The sequence below is a fragment of the Phalaenopsis equestris genome, unplaced genomic scaffold, assembly GCF_001263595.1.
Source record: "Phalaenopsis equestris unplaced genomic scaffold, ASM126359v1 Scaffold000583, whole genome shotgun sequence".
NCBI lineage: Eukaryota > Viridiplantae > Streptophyta > Magnoliopsida > Asparagales > Orchidaceae > Phalaenopsis > Phalaenopsis equestris.
This window is the reverse complement of record NW_018165023.1, coordinates 242,375-259,401: the sequence shown is the minus strand read 5'-3', so window position 1 is coordinate 259,401 and position 17,027 is coordinate 242,375. Positions and strand designations below refer to the sequence as shown.

At 33.8% G+C, this 17,027-nt stretch overlaps 2 protein-coding genes across 2 annotated transcripts in view; one reads left to right on the top strand and one right to left on the bottom strand.

Moving 5' to 3' along the window:
• The first annotated feature begins 449 nt into the window (after nt 1-449).
• LOC110029514 (SOSS complex subunit B homolog) lies at nt 450-1,252 on the top strand. The gene has a single exon (XM_020731837.1). The coding sequence runs from the start codon at nt 606-608 to the stop codon at nt 1,017-1,019; it is 414 nt and encodes a 137-aa protein (XP_020587496.1). The 5' UTR covers nt 450-605; the 3' UTR covers nt 1,020-1,252.
• Nucleotides 1,253-2,204: 952 nt separating this feature from the next.
• The window catches only part of LOC110029511 (acyltransferase-like protein At1g54570, chloroplastic), a 29,376-nt gene continuing 14,553 nt past the window's right edge, over nt 2,205-17,027 (bottom strand). The window contains exons 5-8 of the mRNA XM_020731834.1: nt 8,621-8,819; nt 7,749-7,862; nt 2,740-2,825; nt 2,205-2,660 (exon numbers count right to left, since the gene is read on the bottom strand). Of these exons, the coding sequence (XP_020587493.1) occupies nt 2,363-2,660; nt 2,740-2,825; nt 7,749-7,862; nt 8,621-8,819 (697 nt within the window). The 3' untranslated portion in view covers nt 2,205-2,362. The remainder of the gene's footprint in view (nt 2,661-2,739; nt 2,826-7,748; nt 7,863-8,620; nt 8,820-17,027) is intronic.

The window sequence follows — 17,027 nt, the reverse complement described above, 5'->3', positions numbered from 1 at the left end:
GAGTGTGGCATTACTCCATCTATCGAAAGATTTACATACATACCACTCAATTCTTAGGTATTTACATATCTAACACCAAAATTTCAATTTTTACATACGTGCCGCCTTACCTATGCAGAAAAATGTGTATTTAAATAAAATATAGTTATTTCTCACTTCAAAATTGATTGCTCAACTTAAAATTTAACTTCAACACAAACTTATACCTTTACACTACAACTTGCAATTCTTACGGAAGATTTACATACATACCACTCAACTCTTATGTATTTAGATATCTAACACTTAAACTTCACTTTTTGCATTTATATGTCACTTTATCTATGCATGAAAAAGGTTTATATCACTTTTAAAGAGTTAAAATTGTGGTACTTTTGATATGATGTGAAATGTTTTGTGTGGTAAAAATGTAAAAAACAAAGCTGAGGTGTTAGATATGTAAATACATAGGAATTGGGTTAATTTAGCTCTGGGTATCAAATATTTATTTTAGTTCTACACTTCTCTTTGCCATATGTTTCTTATTTTATCAAATACTTCTCAACTTCTTTCTATGTTTTTTTTTAACTTGATTTATTGCTCATTTCATATATTCAGGCTTACCAATGATTCCCCTCAAAGACATAGTCCCTGCCGCCACCAACACAATAAACACAAAGTTCATACTCCTTGATAAGGGAAATGTCGGTCAGGACGGGAAGGAGACGACTTGCCTTGCTCTCGTTGCCGACGAGACCGCTTCACTTCACTTTCAACTATGGGGAGACGAGTGCTGTTTTTTCGAGCCCGGCGACATAATCCGACTCACCAATGGCATATTCTCATACCACAAGGGCAACCTTGTGTTGAGAGCTGGGAAGAAAGGGAAGACTGAGAAGACTGGGGAGTTTAATATGGTGTTTGTTGAGACTCCTAACATGAGTGAGATCAAATGGGGCATTGATCCCAACAATCCCAGAAAGTTTGTGCAGGAATCTGTCATCTCACCTCACTCCACAATCTTCCCACCATTGCCATAATTCTTTGCATTTACATATCTAGCTCCCTAAACTTTGCTTCTTACATTTATGCCACCCAAATCTTATAGATGACATTAAAAACACCATCATTTTAACTTTTAGAGAGTAAAATACACATTTTCTTACTAGGTGAGGTGGCAGGTATGTAAAAAATGGAAGGTTTGGTGTTACATATGTAAATACATACGATTTGTGTGGTGTTTATTTAAATTTTCGTTGTTTTTATGGATCAATTCGGGTTCAGATTTTTTTTTTTCTTATGTTGATATAATATTTTTTTATGTTGATATAATGTATTTTTTATGTTGATGTAATGTTTAATTGAGGCCTGCTATTGGTTTGGTTATTTTGATACATGATTTGTATTTAAGGTTTGTGATGGGTCTTATTTGCAATTAGGATCATCTCTCTTCAGATTATTTTGCTCGTCTCTTTTGAGGGCCCGTTTGGGGCAGTTTATTTGGTGCAGTGGCGTTTCGAAAATGCACCTGAGAAACTGCGTTTTGACAGCTTATGCGTTTTCAAAACGCTGAAAACAATATTTTCATACCGTACATATTTAGGTGCGGTGACAGCTTTCTGACTGTGGTCTGACTTTTCTAAAACAATAAAAATTTATAATAACTACTGCACCCAACTTATCAACAGATTATTTTTAATCAGCTTATTAACAGATTATTCAATAAACTGCGTCTGCCCCAAACAGACCTTAAATGTTGTAACTTGTATCTTATGACAGGTTTTTTATTTATTTATTTTGGGCAATTACATTTCTTGAAACTTGTTATTTACAAATCAATCAGTCTCTTTCATCTAATTTTTCAATTTTAACTCAAAAGTCAAAATTCAAGATAGAACTCTCGACAAATATTTCTTTTTTATAAAATTCTCAATAATTTAATTGTGACATCGGTTTGATAGCCCAAAAAAATCACCCCAATGTTTAATTTGTAAATATCAACATTTCGGGTGATCTGCATGTAACCATCTTTGTTTTTTGTGTTGTAATGATAGAAGCTTGGGGAACTTGCATATCACACATTTCTTATGTATTTTTATATATACCATTTGAATTTTGATATTTATATAGCTTCTTAGTATTTGTTTTATAGAAACATGTTTGAAAATATCTATTTAATTTTGGAAAAATTACTATAATCATTTATGTTTTTTTAACAAGTTGGATTAGAAACTAATAATTATAAAAATCCTTTATAAAAAGTACATGAGCAACATTTAAACAATTTATTTCATAAAGTAAACATCTAAACAAAACATAAATGATAATTCCCAGGACCTAAAATGGGCGTTTACTCTTTTGCTTGAATCGTAGAGCAAGTAATTCACAGTTCAAAAGTGGGAGCAGATTCTACACCCCAAGATGCTTGATAAATTGCCCGACTGAATATACTCCTATACGGATCCTCCTCCCTCTTCATCTTCAAATATGAAATCAAGTTCTCGATCTCAGATTTGATCTGCAAATACAGCTTATTTGCACCCTCCCTATCCCTCAGAACACTCTTCATCTCTCTTGTCTCTATGGGCTTGCCAAACAGAAAATAAAAGCGTCCTGGCACCTTCGGCACGAGTCCGGGTAAGTAGAGCTCCTGGTCAGAAACTTCACCGCTCTTATCAGCCCTATAAAAATTTACAATTTTGGTCTCATTATGCAATATTAGAGAATTTAATGGATCTTTTTGCTATGAATGATCATTACCTTATTCTCACAGTATGTTGATTGATCTCTTCTATTTGTTTTCTGATAAAGGGGATTTTTGTTTGATCATTGTAGTCGAGAACCAGCTGCAATAGGAATGAATAAAATACAAATAAAATAAAGGGGAATTTACTTATATACCACACAATCCTTGTGTATTTACGTATATAACACCCAAAGTTTGATTGTTACAGTTAAACACATTCGTGTCATAAATCTATGCATGAAAAGGTGTATTCCACTTTTAAAAAGAAAATAATGATGATAATTTTGATGTGATGTTAAAGATTTGAGCGGGATGTGTGTAAATATGAATGTTTAAGTGTTAGATATGTAAATACTTGGTATGTTATTGAAAGCCCCTAAAATAAAACAGGCTAATGGAAACACAATGCAGTGTGCAATGTAATCATAGATCAGTATATCTAAACATCTAATCTAGTAAATTGATTGCAAATAAAACCTCGAGCCATTTTGCAAAATGCAACCAATTGCAATTCAGCCAAAATGCATCACCTAATAAACCAAGAAATCATGTAAAAATGCAGGGGATCTATGAAAAATTCAAGACAATGCATATTGTAACTGATGAAAGGCCACCAACAACAACAAAGCCTTAATCCCACTATGTGGGGTCGGCTACATGAATCCTTTTTCTCCATCGTGTCCTATTTAGTGTCATATTTTCATTTAATTCTAGTAAATTAAGATCATTTTTTATACAATAAGCCCAAGTTTTTCTAGGTCTACCTCTGCCTTTCTTAATACGAGTCAAATCTAAAACATCTACTCTCCTAATCGAATCATCAAATGGTCGACATTTAATGTGACCAAACTATCTAAGACGACTAAAGAAAAGCCACTTTCATAAAAATACCAAATCATGTTCATAGGAATAAAATAAGCATTTAAGTAGATATATGCCAAAATTTGTTAAAAAAATTAAAAAACTGACTCATTAAAAGCTTCACGCTCAGTGGGATAAATATAGAAGCAAAATCTAGCTGGAGCAGCTAAAGTTAGATGAGTTAAAGTTAGGAAAAGATATGATGGAAACATATATAGGAGGATCTGCACGTACTATAACCGCAGAGAAAAATTCCAAGGGTTATTCCTTTGAGCTTTGATAGGATTTTCGGGTTCCTATCTTTCCCCCTTCTTTTCTTTTGGGCGAAACGCTAGCCGTCAACCTTCTTATTGCCATCTGGCATTCTCATTTGGATCAAGGGCTTTGCCCCTTAGCCTATTATGGATTTCTCATCTTTTTCTCCTCTCCACTTTTCCACTTCTTCTTGTTCTCTGCTCGGACCGGGTCCCTCCATTAATTGGAAAGGATTGATATCTTCTAATCTTCCTAATTCTTCAAACTTTAATCAACTTTAATCTCTTTTACAAATCTTGTGTAGAGGATAAAGCCTCTTTTACAGATCTGGAGATTGAAGAAGGATCTAAGAGGTGAAATCTTGCTTTAGTGGGCTACGCGCAGGGTAAATAACCCTTCTACAGCATCTTCTTCATTCTATAAACAAGATCTAGAAGCTTAGAGGTATTGTCGATCTTCTATCTCTTAGGAAAAGTTTTTCTTTTTAATTTCTACTGCTGCTCTCATTCATGATTTCCCTGATTCTGATATTAAGCATGCTTTCTTTTCTATTGGGTCTAACAAATCTCCTGATCCAGATGGTAGTAGCTCGAAGTTCTTTAAAGATACTTGATATGCTATAAGGAAGGCTAGTATTGAGGATGCGAAGTATTTTTTTTTAATACAATTAAACTCCATCATAGGCTTAAATATTTAACCATTACCATTCTTCCCAAGAAATCAGGTGCTAAGTCAATTATTGATTTTAAATCAATTTCAATTTATAATACCATTTATAAGGCCATTTTCAAGCTTTTGGTTGAACGTCTCAAACTTATGCTTCCTAATATCATCCATCCTACTAATGCAGTCTTCATAAGAAAACGTAATATTGCTGATAATATCATTATGACTAATGAACTTCTTCATGAATTTAATCCTAGAGGTTATATGCTAAAAATTATGTTCTAAAATTGATTTGACGAAGTCTTTTAATAAAGCAAATAGATTTTTCCTCGATGATAGGATGGTTCGCTTGGAATTTCCTCCTACCTGTATTCATTGGATTCAAGCTTGTACAACTGAGATTAATTTCTCTGTCCTTATTAACAATAAAATTAAAAGTATTTTCTTCTTCTTCAGGATTAAGATAGGGATGTCCTTTATCTCAGGACTTTTTTCTATTGTCATGGTACTCTTTCTTCTATGTTATATACACATGATGCTGGTTTTAGCAATCATGGTAGATTGCATGACGGTGAAGATTTTGTTCATCTCAGTTATGTAGATTATTTTCTAATCTTTAGAAAAGTTGACATTGACACTATTCAACATTTATCTAGCATTTTAGAAGCCTTCAACCTAGCTTGAAATTATTGTGCTAATGCTTCTAAATCATCAATTTATTTTTTTGTTAATCCTTATATGTAGCAGCAAATCTGTGATGTGAGTGGTTTTATTTTGAAGCCTTTGCCTTGGGACTATTTGGGAGTTACTATTAAATCATCTAAACTACTTGTGGCTGATTGTCATAAGCTTATTGATAACCTTCACACTTGGTTGGCTGGCTGAAAAAAAAGTTCTTTTTTTAATGTTGGTAAATTTCAATTAATTAGAACTACTGTTGGAGTTATCTTTATAATTGGTGTCATTCTATCACTCTTCCGAAAAGTCTTAGGAAGAAAATTTTAATATGCGATTAATAATTTTTTATATCATAATGGAATGAAGAAAAAAGCGGCCTGGAAACCATTTTTAGACAACATAATACTATGTGTAAGTTTAAGCAAATTTGGAGGCATTACAATTCTGATTCGTATTTAACCAATTGGTGTGATGTTCATTATGGCTCTATCTAGCTTAGAGCTAGGTATGGTATATCTATTTTTTGGAAAGGCCTTACTAATGTGGCTACTAGAATGAGGAGTACTTTATCATTCCAAGTGACTCACAACAGTAATCTGTTTTTCTATTTTGACCTTTGTTTGAATGATTTTTCTCTTTATGAAAAAATTGGAAAACCTATTTTTGGTTGGTTTGGCTTTCCTAAGCATAAGAAGTTATCTGATCTTGTCTAATGATAAATGGTTCTTTGATAATCATTCTTTAGTCCCAAAGTATTGTTTTCAACTGATTTTGAATATTCCAATAGTTGATAATTCTATCTGATGTTGTTGGAAGTGTTTAAATCACTTTCCGAATGAAGTTAATTATAACTTTGTGCATGACAATTTTCTTTATTGTGATTGGAACATGATTGTATGGTTCAAGGGGTTTTCTATCAAATTAGCATTGCATTCTTGAAAAATATTTCAAAATAAATTAAAAAACTGTGATGTACTCAATTCGAGCGGTATTATGTTTGATACCAAATGTGTTCTTCGTCTCCAGAGACTAGAATCTCATAGCCATTTATTTTTTTATTACCCTTTCTCTCATAATTTGCCAAGAAAATGCATTACAAGTGGTATTTTTTTCATGGTGACCAGTAATATGATTCAGGTTTTTTATCGTTCCGATACGTTCTTATGCAAAATTTACAAAACATTTTACTTGGTGATTGTTCAAACTACGGCTTGTTACATTTGGATTGAGAGGAATAATAGAGTTTTTAATAATTATTTTGTTCCCCTTGATGCTTTTATTAAGAATATACATTGGATTATAAAGCAAAAAAAATAGGAGATGGAAATTCAAAAAGAATGCTCCGAGTACAATTTGTGCTCTTTATAAGATAAAATTTTTCAAGTCTGTATATTGGAATTGGGATATTTGATTCTCTATTCATCACTTTTCTTCTGTTACTTTTTTTGGTAGTTAGCTAATGGATCAGAAATCTTTTGCTGGAATGGAATTGGTGTTCCTTTTTTTATATACTACTTTTCTATTGCATCTTCTAGATAGATATCACATTTAAAGATCATTGAAGAGGTAGTTCACAGATACCATACTTTATTTTAAGCTATGATGATTTCCAGAGGTGGCATGGTGCGTCAACCGTTGTAAGAAATTATTATGTTTTATGACTTTTTCATATTACCCAGATGGAGTCCTCATGTTTGTTTGCGGGTGGATTTCTTGAGCTAGTTCTCTTCTCATTTTTTAGTCTTTATGGATTTTTCTACTTGCAGAGATTATATATTCTTTTTACTGGACTTCCTCTCTTTCTGGAGGATGGACTACTCTAATATGGTTCTTCACATTGAATAATTTATTTCTGTCTTCTGAGCTGCAGATGTTCACATAGACTTTCTTCTTTGGGCTTTAGAATGGCTGCTTTGAGTTATCTTTGGCTAGAGATTGCTGTTTTTGTAGGACCTTGTGGTCTTTTCTATTTCAAGGATCTCAATAGTATTTTTATTTTCTTCAAGTCTATGGTTGATTCATTTGTAATTATTTTTTTCTTGAATAAAGCTGGCCGTGACCTTCATTTTTATTTTTCTGAAGTAATAATCGTTTGGTAATATCGTGGTGTGTTGTGTCGCACTACTCTATAGGAAAAAATAAGATAAAATCACCACTATTATAGAATGGATAAATTGCTCTGTTATTTATTCATTGGTTTACCTTTCCATTGTGCATTTACCCGAACACATCCGTCGTGGCATGATACTTAAGAAAGAGAACCAAAAGCAATGCCATCACAAAACTAACCTTAAAATTTTTCAGTAAATTTTTATTAATAATAAATGCCATTACCCCATGAAATCATCAACCTCTATAATGAATCGTATTAACGAAAATGAAGATGTATTCAAAATTTCACTGTAAACACAAAAGATTGGAAAAACATTTTTTAAAAATAGTCACAAATAATTTAAGAATTATTTTTTCAGAATGAAATGAAATACGGTTACAAATTTAGAGCTTGAATGTATTGTGTTAAATGATTTTGGAAATTTTAAGTTGCCAAAAACAAAAATCTTACCTCTGCTATGTCATCTTCTCCAACAACACCAAACGGTACAATAGTGGCATCAAACCGAGCAGCCATTCTCACGAATTCAGGCTGATCTGGCCAAAATAATTTATATTCTTCCCCCTGTCCAAGGATCAAATATTTGGAAATATAATAACGTTTTGCTAAATTTTTTTTAAAAAAAAACCATAGCAAGATTCTAAAGAAGAGACATTAGAACTATATTTAACAGAATATTAGGAATATTATAGTTTTCACTTACCTAAAAGAACCAAGTTAAAAGTCGAAACATGATCATACATGGAAAAGGTGTGGCTACAAAGAGTTCTAATGTCCACATTCGATTTTAAAAGATATAACTAATTTAAAAGTGTAGAAATATAGGAGGATCAGTGTTTAGTTTTATTCTCTTCCTATTTATATTTATAGGAGGATCGGTCCCCTTATGATTTACTTTCCATGTTTAGGCTAGATATATTTGGAAAGAATGTAAATTAGGATGGATCGATTTCCTTATGTGTGTAACATTTTAGTTGAAGATTTTGAATAAGAATTCTAAGAATTCCCCTCATGTTTTTCTTCATGGTATTAGAGAGAGGAAACAAACCTTAGCTTTCCTTCAATGGCCGGCCTCTCCAACTGTCCAGCACCAAAATTCTCCCTCTGCCGGCCAGCTTGCAGACCCTCCCCAGCTCTGAATCCTGCTCCTGCTCCCTCTCCATGCAGGAATCCTCCTTGTGATTAGGTCATGCAAGCAGCGATCCCGTTATGCATTTCCACGTTGTTTCTCAGCTAGGTAGCGATCCAGTCGTGCGCTTCCCTGATGTTTCACACGCAGGCAGTGATCCGCTGTTTCACACGCAGGCAGTGATGTTTCTCACACAAGCAGCTCCCTGCAGCTTTCGATCTCCTACAGGCTTCCCAGCAAACTTCTTCCCTTCGCTATCCAGCCTTCCCGCTGATGACCCATCTACTCCTTCCCAATCAAGCAGTAGCCAGTTAAGTTGCTGGATTCCTAGCTTGCAGCAGGAAGCAACTAGGAAACCGGCAGCTAACAGCAGCCATGAATCATTTCCAACCCTAAATGTGCATAGAGATTATGACCAAATACAAAATGAAGATGTCTAATTCTACTCCAGATGTTATTTCTAACTTAGAGACCATGAATTCTATCGCAACAACCCCTGACCTGTCTACCTCTATCACAAACCATAAACTCAACGGCCAAAAATTCCTTCAAAGATCCCAACCCATTTTTATGCACATTTGTTGAAAAGCAGTTCCTCAATGACACAGTTCCTAAGCTCACTAATCCTAACCATCACACATTGAAGATTCAAAACCATTTTGTTGTGTCTTGGTGAGGCTACTCAATGACTAATGAAGTAGGAGAAAATTTCTTTCTCTACAAAACATCCAAAGAAATTTGGGAGGCTACGAGACAAACTTATTCCAGCACTGAGAATATTGAAAATTATTTGAGATTAAAACCAAACTACATGATCTTCGTCAGGAAGACTTACGTGTCATTCAATATTTCAACATATTGACAAAATATTGAATTTAATGGGATATGTTTGAGTCATACATCCACATGATGCGTGATGTATAATTCCATCATTGAGAAAAAGAGAACAATCCAACTCCTAGTGTGACAAACTAAGAAATTGGATGAAATGAGAATGAAGATCATGAGAATAAAACCTCTTCCATCTACCCATAAACATTTGCTGAAGTTAAAAGAGAAGAGAATAGAAAGAATCTTGTGATGACTAAAAATGAGAGTTCTCCTAGTGTTGAAAGCTCAGCTCTGTATTTAACATAATTCTTCCCATGAATTAAGGTTCAATAAGAATCATCCCACATGAGACTATTACAAGAAAATTGGGGACTTCAAAGACAAATGTAGGAAACTCCATGGAAAGGCTGCATATTGGAAATCTGGACATCAAAGGAAAAATCAAGAGAGCAAGACTAATTTTGTTACCTCACTTGAAGCGTAAACTGAACCATTCACCAAGAAACAACTCGAAATACAAAAAAAAACGCCTTGCGGGTAATTCAGAACAACACACCAGCCTCATGTCACACCAATATAGACCTTAGATTATAGATTCAATAGATTCTGATAATGTGACCAAAGACATCAATGATCAAGGCAACTATCGAGAGAGTTCTATATCTACAACTGTCAGACTTATAGATGGATCACACCAAAAAAATACATGAAAATGAGATATAGAGTTCCGTCAGGATATTACTATTTTCTCTATTTTATATTTCCCAAAGTTAGACTATAATTTAATTTCAATTAGTAAGCTTATACATGATATGAAATGTATAACTAAATTTCTTGCAAACACTTTTGAATTTCAAGCAGTGGATTCACGGAAGGTGATAGACCATGTTGAATTGTATCAAGACTAATACCTGCTCAGGGAAAGCCTTTCTAAACACATAAGTGGTCCCGCCTACATTTTTTCCTCAAGTCTCCAAGTTTGTTGAGTCTATGACCGTTGAAAAACTATTAATATCATGACATTGTCGTTTGAGTCAACATAATTTCAATTATATTGCAAAGTTGTATTCTCTATATTTTTCAATAAAAATCTAGTGCTCATCAATGTGTGATTTGTCAACTTGCCAAAAAAATTAGAAATAGTTATCCAATGACCAAATATAAATTCTCACATCTCTTTTTATATTATCCACATTGATATTTAAGGACTTTCAAAAGTAAGAACCTGAAGTGAAGCTAGATAGTTTGTCTCATTCATTGATAATCACACTAAAAGAATGTGGGTATTCCTAACGAAATAGAAAATTGAAATTGCCCAAACCTTCCAAACCGTTTTTGACATTATTCAAACTCAAGTCCAATGCAAAATTCAGATTTTCAAAACTGATGATGCAAAAAAAATATTTCAACTTTATTCTTGGATCTAACTTTTCAAAAAATAAAATCATTCATGTGAATTTATGTATTGATATCCCACAACAAAATGCGATAGCGGAGAAAAAAAACAAACATCTTTCGATATTCCACTCAATTATAATTTCTCATCAAGTTCCAAAATATTTTTAGGGGAAGCAATTCTTACTGCAATATACCATATCAATCAAATTTCTAGTCTGTACTTAATTTCAAAACACCACTTCATATCTTGATGAATACATTTGTCTAAATCGGAGCTTTCTCTTCAACTATATCGCTTAAAATTTTTTTAATGAGCATCTTTTGTTCACATCCATTTCCCAACTTGCACAACCCTATACCCATAAAGTGTACGTTTCTTAGGTATGCCTCCAACAAAAAGAGCTAGAAGTACTACTAACCTATTCCTAGAAAGTACTACAACTTCATGGATGTCACAATTTTTGAAAATCAATCATACTATAGTAAACCTAGTGTTCAAGGAGAGTGCAAGTGAACATTAATTTTGGGATGAGCTAAATGCCAACTTACAACCTATTCTTCTTAAACCTATCCCTCCTGTCTCCCAGATACCACTGCATAAAAATATCCCACTTAAAGATGCTCAACCAACCCAACCTAAAGCTCATAATAAAGAGCTTCATGTACACATAAAGAGGAAGAAAAATCATAAGTAGGTGGAAGACAACTTGCAAAGTCAGAACTACTCAAGCCAAAAACCTAGCCCACAATCAACTAAAATTTTGGATAAGGACTCCAGAATTTAGAAGTCATCTCTACCCTCTTTTGGAGCAAATGACAAAGGAAGTTGTACTAAATATTCAATTCAGAAATATGTAGCTTATTGGAGGCTATCATATCCCTATAATGCTTTTGTATCTAACGTTGATAGCGTGCAGATTCCTAAATTCATTCATGAAACTCAAAAAATTATAGAATGGAGGAAATCAGTTTAAAGATAAAACTAAGGTACTAACGTATGACGACACATGAATTCTTACGAAGCTATTCATGAAAAGAGGCCAGTTGGATGCAAATGAATATTCAACATTAAGTACGGAGCTGATGGTGGTATTGAGAGATTTAAAACAAAAAATGTTCACTCAAAGCTTATGAGATTAACTATCAGGAGAATTTTGCACTAGTTGAGAAATTAAACACTATCAGAGTTCTCATCTCAGCAGACGTTAACAAGGAATGGAAACTGCATTAACTTGACATAAAAAATATAATCTTGAATAGGGATTTTCAAAAAGTGTACCTAAAGATACCATCAGGACTTGAGAATGACTCCAACAAACATTCTGTATGCAAACTCAGGAAGCCACTCTATGGTATTAAGCAATCACGAATGGTTTGGTTTAAAATGTTTGTTAAAACTATGAGATTTAATGGATAATCTCAAGGTCAAGCTGATCACATACTATTCATAAATCACACTCAAGGAGGTAAGTTTGCTACACTGATAATATATATGGATGACATGATTCTTACTGGTGATAATGAAAGAAAAATTCTTAAAATAAAAAAAAGTGATCACCATTGAGTTTGAAGTCGGTGGCCTAGGGACTATGATATATTTCCAAGTATGAATGTAGCAGGGTCTAATGAAAGAAAAATTCTTAAAATAAAAAAAGTGATCACCATTGAGTTTGAAGTCGGTGACCTAGGGTCTATGATATATTTCCAAGTATGAATGTAGCAGGGTCTAAGAAAGACGTTATTATATCATAGAAACTACATCCTAGATTTGCTAAAGAAAACAAACATGATTGAATGCAAACCATCTGCTACTCTAATGAAACCCAACATAAAGTCTAATAGGGGAGAAGAAAATATACTTATGGATAAAAAAAAAATATCAAAGATTATTAAGAGAACTCATCTATTTGTCACATATTGAGAACCCATCTATTTGTCACAAATTAGGCCAAATATTGCATATTATGTCAGTTTTGTGAGTCAACATATGAATAAACTAAATTGAGAATATTTAGGGATGATATACATGATTTTGAGATTCCTCAAGAAGACTCATGCTTATGAATTTTGTTTGAAAGAACCAAAAACAAAGGAATAGAAGTCTACATTAATGCAAGTTGGGCTGAAAAACTGACTGATAGAAGATCAACCACAAGATATTGCTCCTATATATAAAAAAATTTGGTTACATGGAGAAGTAAGCCTCTAGAAGCCGTGCAAAATCAGAGTATAAGACACTTATCTTAGAAATACGTGAAGGACTCTGGATTCAAAAATTGGTGAAGGAATTCGGGTGTACCTCTGATAGACCTATACAAATGTTTTAGTCAAGGAGCTATCACTATTGTAAAGAATCATGTGCATCATGATATTGCCAAACATATTGAAATTGATAGATACTTTATCTCTGAAAAAATTAATGGTGAGTACAACCAAGCTATATCCCAACATACCAACAAATTGCTGATGCCTTCACCAAACTCTTCCATTAAACAATTTCTCAGAATTTAATACCAAGTTTGGTCTACAATATCAACGACCAAACTTGAAGGGAGGTGTGAAAATATAGGAGAACCGATCCCCTTATTAATTGAAGATAATTTAAAAAATTCCTTGATTAGATTCTCTTCCTAATTTTATTTATTTGAAAATCAATTCCTTTCCCTATTTAGGCTAGATAAATTTGGTAAGATGGATCGGTTTCCTTTCATATGTAACCATTTATTGGAAGCTTTTAAAATAAGAATTCTAAGAATTCCTCTCACATTTTTTTCAAAACGTTTTGTAAGTATCAGGATTAGCATATTTGGATTTTGAAAGACTGCTACATTTCATTATTACACAATAGAAATGAGCAGAGAATGAGGATTAATAAAGCCATCTAGGAGAAGGCTAATAAGATGATTTATTACTTTTCATTTTTTAATCAATAGTTTACCAAGGATAATAGATGGAATTATATGTGGAACCATAGATTTCATCTACAAAATCAGCTTTTAAATGATTAAGAAGATTTGATAAAATATTAGGATAAATTACAATTTAATTCCATCAAAGATTTCATCTCTTGGTGGACCTTATTGTAGTGATCTGGACCTTAAATTTCCTGATGATTGTTGCACTCCTTAGATTAAAGGATAGGCTTCGTTGACCAGGAACTAACAATTTTAGCCCAAGTCCTTTACAGTATGCCAACAATTTTCAACTTCTAACTTAATCCAGGAGAAATATGAGAGAATGATAACTTTTTTATTAAACTTAAAAAGTGGACACAAAATAAGCTTCAAGGCATACGCCTCAGATGAAAAGGTGTAAGACTCACTAAAGACAGCGAGGCTTAAGCCTCAAGGCTTTTTTTATGCACCTCAGTTCAAGGTGCACCTCAAAAAGCAAGCCCGAACGCCTTTTTAAACAATGGATATTGCACATCATAACAGAAAGGTTCAAAATTAAAAAAAATCAAGCTTTCAAATTATAATTTAAATGATGCAAACAGTCTTACTCCCGTGGTCTTGTTAACAAATCAAATCAACTCGTCGATGTCCTATTTTTAGAACACTCCCAAACTCCATCCAACTTCACCCCTGTATGGGGTTGAGTTTGAGAGGATAGAAGTTGTGGTTATGCCTTATTGGCACGATATCATAAGTTTATATTTTGAGAGCTAAAATTTCTTTGTAAAAGGTGAAGGCCATATGTAAATGGAAGATAAATTTTTTAGCAAATTTTATGATTGAGATATTTGAGTCCTGGTTCGTGATGACAAGTTTGTTGAATTAGACCTTGAGATAATTATTAAAAATCATTCTTTGAGGCATATCTTGTCGACTCTAATCTTCCTTATGTAGAAGATTAGACTTACTAGGTGAAATTTATGAACTTATATTCTAACAAGAATAGCCTGTTTGAGAGCATGCATATAACTTGTTGATGAGTATGAGTTTTATAAAAGAATTCAATAATTTAAATATAATTGCACATTTTATATCAATTGGATCTTCTCAATGCAAGGTAAATTTAAAGTTATTTCAATTATTAAATCCATGCAGCATTCTATGACTTCCTATTTAAAAGTTTAGCATATCTATCATAGCACATGCAAATGTATGACAAAGCTTTTAAAAGAGGTGCATCCTACTGAGATGCTTACATGATTTTTGAGATGCATTTGAGTTGAAAGTTCTCAAAATGTTCATGGGGAACTAGTAAATTTCTAGATTTGATGTTTGTACAAAATTTTTATTATTGGAATACACTAAATTTTTTATTTTGAGCTTAAAAAAATAGCATCAAGTTTGTTTGCATGTATGTGTTGCAATTCCGATTGCAAATATTACAAGTGATATCGGAGTCAACCCAAAGCATGAAAGGAAAAACATATATTAATACTGAAAACAAATAAACATTTACAATCAACACACTAGAAAGAAAAATTACAACAAACACGACACAAACTCATGCTAGGGCTCGACCCATGGGTAGTGAAGTCAGCTAGGTGGTTGGGGAGTGGGGTTGTAGATGGTTGGGACAGCTAAAGGAGGGGCTAGAATCATGTTGGCAGCGAAGCGGAATGCTGAGACAACAAGGGCAGCAGGGGAGGTGGCAAACAGAGCGGCGAGGTGCGATAGGAAAAGACTGGAACTAGAGGACAACATGAAAACAACAAGTTAAGATGACAACAGCGGAGGGGCTCAACAGGGGGAGGGTAGCAAGGGGCAGCCATCCAGGTGAAGGCAACGAGCAAGAAGGGTTGGAATTGGGAAGACTAAAGTGAAAAACAACAAAAGTTGTTGTCCTGGGGGTGGCTTCAACTGGGAAAGACGTCATAGAGCGAAAAGTTGTTGTCCTGGGGGTGGGGGTGGGGGTGGCTTCAACTGGGAAAGACGTCATAGAGCAGCGGGGTGTGATGGGGAAGGATAAATCATCACCTAGAAACCGAAATACAACCGAAGCACCACTTTAAACACTAGGATACAACTTAAAAGGAAAGAAGAGATGCCGGCAGCTGTCCCGATACAAAAACACACCAAAAACTGAACTCTCAAATTAACACAACACATATAGGAAAGGACTAAAAAGAAACAAAAGATAATAGGAAAGAAAGCATAAGGAAAAAAAAAAGGATTTTTTTGGTGCCTCCAACGATATTTATTTTCACGGTACTGTAACAGCTACATTATCGTGATATATTTCTTTTGCGTTAAACTCCAGCGTTACTCTCTCGGGATTGGGAGAGTCTCGACTTCATTCGTCGAAGCTTCTGGTTCCTTATAGTACGGAGACAAATATGTCACGTTAAAGGTAGCAGATATACTGTACTAGGTCGATCATATAGATGTTGTCATTCCACAACATGACTTAATTAGCTATGAGTTGGCCTGGCCGGGTTTGTCATGGGTCGGGCTTATTCGGGCTTTGACTAGTCAAAGCAAGCTCGGACCTAGCTTGAGCCTGGATTCTATTTATAATTTCATAGCTGGGCCCGCCCCTAAATGGGTCGAGCCGGCCCACTGGCCTCCATGGGCTTTAAAAAAAAGTGAATTTTTATACCAAAAAATAAATAAAGAATAAAATCTTTAACATTTCCTCTCAAATCATGTTACTGATTTAAAATATTAAAAAAATATGTAATATGAACGTTTGAAACATGAAATGACGTGTAACAAGAGTTTTAAATTGATTTTATATATAGGGATTTTTCTTTCTAATACATGTATACATACGAAATACGTGACATTTTAAACTGAGAACATCTCAATATGTGAATACAAAGGAGTTGAATAAAATACCGCAAAAAAAAATTACATACATACTACTCATCCATTTCTATCTAATTACATATCTAACACTTGAACTTTACATATTTAACATCTTATATATGCATGAAAGTTGTATTTCATTTTTTTTTTTAAAGAAAAGTGATATAAAAGATTTGGTTGGTATTAATATAAAAATCAAAATTTATGACATAAAGAAGAGAAGATGAGAAAATTAATTGTCTCAAAAGCTTACAATCGCGAAATACATTTAAGACACCGGTCAATGGGCGAGTTGAGCATGGCGCAGGTCGGGCTCATTCGGGCTTTGAGTAAGTAAAAGGGGGCTCGGGTTGGGCTTATGGTTAGCCAATTTTATCATAGCCAAGCCCACCGATTCCATGCGGGGCTCAATGCCCAGGTCTAGTCTTGATAGAATAAATATGCATTATCTTTTAGCACATCATGAGCTAGAGCTGCATATAGATGTAAATTTCTACAATATAACACTCAAAACCTTCTGTCTGAAACCTTCTTCTTCCACTTCTCATACTCAACGGAATGTAGCTGATAAACTAACATGTGAGAAGAAATCTGTCGCAGGCTACAACACTC

Coding starts and splice junctions, on each gene's coding strand:
- LOC110029514 (XM_020731837.1), top strand. CDS start 606: ATGATTCCCCTCAAAGACATAGTCCCTGCCGCCACCAACACAATAAAC.